The sequence below is a fragment of the Anoplophora glabripennis genome, unplaced genomic scaffold (assembly GCF_000390285.2).
Source record: "Anoplophora glabripennis isolate ALB-LARVAE unplaced genomic scaffold, Agla_2.0 scaffold1106, whole genome shotgun sequence".
Taxonomy (NCBI): domain Eukaryota; kingdom Metazoa; phylum Arthropoda; class Insecta; order Coleoptera; family Cerambycidae; genus Anoplophora; species Anoplophora glabripennis.
In genome coordinates this window covers 116,233-120,572 of record NW_019417193.1, presented here as the reverse complement: position 1 = coordinate 120,572, position 4,340 = coordinate 116,233, and the positions used below count along the sequence as shown (strand labels likewise).

At 34.7% G+C, this 4,340-nt stretch overlaps 1 protein-coding gene across 1 annotated transcript; it reads left to right on the top strand.

Moving 5' to 3' along the window:
* Positions 1-2,294: 2,294 nt before the first annotated feature.
* Positions 2,295-4,340, top strand: LOC108913660 (zinc finger MYM-type protein 1-like). The gene is made up of 2 exons (XM_023456032.1): positions 2,295-2,427; positions 2,536-4,340. The coding sequence occupies exons 1-2, from the start codon at positions 2,295-2,297 to the stop codon at positions 4,338-4,340; spliced, it is 1,938 nt and encodes a 645-aa protein (XP_023311800.1).

The window sequence follows — 4,340 nt, the reverse complement described above, 5'->3', positions numbered from 1 at the left end:
CTAATAATACAACAGTATTCCAAGTTATCACACGTGCAAAGCTTTGTTTAAGGAATTTTGTGTGTTAACTCTTACAGGATTATTAATATTTGAACTGCGTATATATATTTTTAAAAATCGAGCAACATTCAAAATGAATAGGGACATTCACTCAATTAATACGCGTCAAAATGGTGACTTCTGGATGCCCCTATATAAATTTAATATATCATGAAATTCTCCTATCTTTGTTTGAAGCTTTTCAATCATCTGCCAGAAGAACTAAAGCGAATCCAGTTTTTTAAAAGTTTTAAATGTAACTTAAAGTTATTTTTAGTAGACAGGTGTATTTATTCTGTAGATGAATTTCTGTCATGTTAGGTTAAGTAACATTGACTATTCCTATATATGTGTACACATGTCTTAAAGGAAAATTATTATTATCTGAAAGATCGTTAAATTTTTAGTAATTTTTGTAATATAAAGTTTTTCCCAATATTTACTTGTTTTCGAGACATGTTGACTTCAATATGCAATGTACGATGTAACAGGAAAATCTATTATTTTATTTAATTCACACTTACAAGACAAAATATTCTTTTAAAATATTGTTATTCACACCTGATACAAACTAACAAACAATAAATTACACTATTTTCATTGAAAAGATCTTTTTGATATGTCCTTGTAAGCAAATTTTCATATTTCAATTCTGACTACTTTTTGAGATAATCCTATTGGGCCCTCTTCGTAATACACCCTGCATATGTTTCTCGTTTCTCTAATTTTCTATCAAATGTCATTATGTTGCAAGTTAGACAGTTAATTTATAAATATTTGGAGATTCCACTTGCCATTTTAAATTTTTAAATTTTAAATAATATAAAATTTATTAATTTTAAATAAATTTCTATCACGCACGCTCGCTATGGGACCTATAGTGTAGGGGGTTAGGTGCACAGAAAGTGCTAGATAGTATAACAGCGTGATGTTATTTTCATAGCGCAACGCTCCAGCGTCCTGCGTGGCGCTATTGGCAACTTTTCCCCACTCGTTACACAATGTACTATTTTGTAATTCAACCGTTTCTTGATATAATTAAATATAAAAATACATCTATATTTGACATATCAATGAATTTTTCTTTCCTGCGAATGAAAAACCCTTCAAAAGTATCAAAATTGGCCCACTATATACAGGTTTCCAAGAGAATTTCAATTCATAGATTACACAAAGAAACATGAACAAGGTTGACAATATAAAAATAACAACAAACAGATATTAAACATAAAATATGTAAACAGTTAATCGTTATAACATGAATAAAATTAGTCCGGGCGAATTAGGTTTTCTTTCAAAAATCAAGCCTAACTCAAATTTTATGAGCATAAAATTAAGTAAAAAATATACAGAATAAAAGCCTAAATTTGTGTATTTGTAGAGGTTGAGCGTCATATTGTTTATAACAAAAGAAAAAATATATAATTGCTCTTTTTTCAGTTTTTCGCTTATATCCCCGAAAATAAGCCTATAATCAACATGAGGTATACTTATGAGCACGGTAAATAGAATACTGATCATTTTATTCAAGGAAATAATTGACTTTTGTTTTTAAATACGTAAAAAGACCTTCTTTCTTTTCGAAAACATAATGAAATTACAAAAAATGTGAAGTCAATAAAAATGTATTTTTCGGGGTTTAGCGATAACTTTTACAGAAAAAAATAAGTTGATTTAAAAAAATGGCATCCTCTAGCTGGTTTCTAAGTGCCACAATCAGAGGCGCAACAACCGGGGGTGCCCTGGGTGCCCGGGCACCCAGTGTCCTACATTGGGCACCCAGCGACTGGGTGCCCAGACCTCTTAGTCGCATACATGTCTAGAACCAAATATTTCAATATACAAAATAATAAAAATATCTATTAATCAAATACCCAAAAAAAAGGTAATGCTAAATCGACAATACATTTATACACAAAAAAATCATAAACTTAATACACTAATATATACCCTAGAAGCACCAGTGTTCAGTTCACTTGCTCTCCTCTCGCAGCGATGCACTGGACGGACTTCCAGGAATTGAGGGGAGCGCCCGCGCTGCCCCTCGGCGTACGAAGTCGCAGAAAACTCATTCGCGGAAAATCAACGGACATTCGGTAAGTCGCGTGCTGCGCGTTCGTGGCTTTTCGTGATACGGAAGGTCAGTACAGAATCTACGAATCTAGTAGTCGGCTAGTGAGCTGTGAGCTGTCCACCAGCAGAGGCGCGTTTCCTTCCCGCTTGAACGTTCAGCAGTTTGGTGCAATATTATTAGTATGAGTTTAATTGAATGGTTAAAACGTGGAGATAAGCGGAGACGTTTAGATTCGCCAGTCAGGTCGAATGCGTGTGAAGATGTCAATCCAACATCGTCTGCTGCAACAGTTGCAATAGAAGCAGTGGATGAGAGTAATTATATTTTTTATCAAAGCTCATTTTCTTATATATATTTTACTTGTCTGAATATACGAAAATCTTAAATGTTGATAAACACGTAGGTTGTTTGTTTAATTTTAGACTCTGACCAATCAAATACTGAGGACAATGCTATTAGGCCGCCAAAACTACCGTCTCAAAAAATAGGAAAGAAAACTCGTTGTTTCCAAGAACATTGGCGTAAAGAATTTCCATGGATCGTTCAGAAAGAAGGAGTTGGAGTACTCTGCAAAATTTGCATGGAATCGACAGGTAAAATAGACGAGCTGAAAAATTCATTTTATAAGACGGGTTTTTCTTCGTGGCACAAAGCCTTAGAAAAATTTAGAGCTCACGAAAGACATAAAGACCATGTATTTGCTCTAGCAAATAAAATACACGCAGGAAAAAGCCTTCCTATTGAAGCTCAGTTGAGTTCGCAGATAGCTTCAGACCAAGAAAAAGCACGAAATGGTCTTATTCAAATTTTCTCTGCTGTTAAATATTTGGCTAGACAAAATCTGGCAATAAGAGGGCATGAAGATAGCGAAAGCAACAGTATTCAGTTGCTCGATGTTTTGAAGGCTCAAAATTTAGATTTGAAAGAATGGCTTAATAAGAAAAAATCGTGGACAAGTTGGAAAATTCAAAATGAAATTCTCGATCTCATGAGTAGGAAAATTCTAGAGAAGCTTTGCCAAGAAATACGAGAATCAGAATGCTTCGCTTTGATTGTGGATGGTACACAGGATATCTCTGGTACAGACCAACACTCTATCTGCATACGATTTACTGATGAGCATCTACAAGCGCGAGAAGAATTTTTAGGGTTCTACGAAGTAAAAGAGACGACTGGCCAAGAGATTGTCGATGTCATTTTAAAAGTTTTAAAAAAACTTGAACTTCCGACAGATAGTTTACGTTGGCAAACGTATGATGGTGCAGCAAATATGTCCGGCATTTATAAAGCCGTTCAAGCAATTATAAAAGAGTCGCAGCCTCTCTCTGATTACGTCCACTCCACTGCGCATGCCTCTAATTTAGCTGCACAGACAGTAGCCAGTAGCAGTCCCTTATCGTCATCGGCGTTAGATGCAGTTAATGAATTGGGAAATTTGGTCTCGAGAAGTGGCAAGTTAAAAACTATTATGAAAGATATTACATCTTCTTCAAGTGATCCACAACTTAAATTAATTAAACCGTTATGTCCGACACGTTGGCTGGCGAGAGTAAATCCAGCCTGCGCTACACTATCACAGCTTCAAGTTGTTCTTGATTCTCTCGAAGCAATAAAAAAAGACAATGTGACGGCAGCAGGATTAATTGAAAAATTAACAAAAGGAAACACTGTACTTGGATTATTGATGTCTATTGATATTTTTTCACAATTGGAAATTTTAAATAAGACGTTGCAGGGCAAGTATGAGACCGTTTCAGGGGCACTCAAAGCTACAGAGTTAGTTATTAAGGGCTTGGAAGAAAAACGCACAGATACATCATTCCAAAAAATTTTCTCAGATGCGGATAAATTGATCGAGGATTTGAATTTAGAACCCATATCACAGCCTAGACAACGCTGCCCACCTAAACGACTGACAGGAAATGCAGAAAATTATTTTGATTCGTCACCTATTGAGTATTATAAAAGGCAGTATTTTTCTATGATTGACACTACGACGACACAACTGAAAGATAGAATTTATCAAAAAGGAATGGATCATCTAATTTGCCTTGAGAAGGTTCTTTTAAGCGGGGAGGTTGATGATTCTATAAAACGCTATAAAGAATTCAATCATGATAAATTAAAAATACAATTAAAACTATTCAAGACACAATTTGAATATAAAACATTGAAGGAAGCTACAGAGAAAATGAGAGAAGCAACGATAGAAGTAAGTAATCTTTAA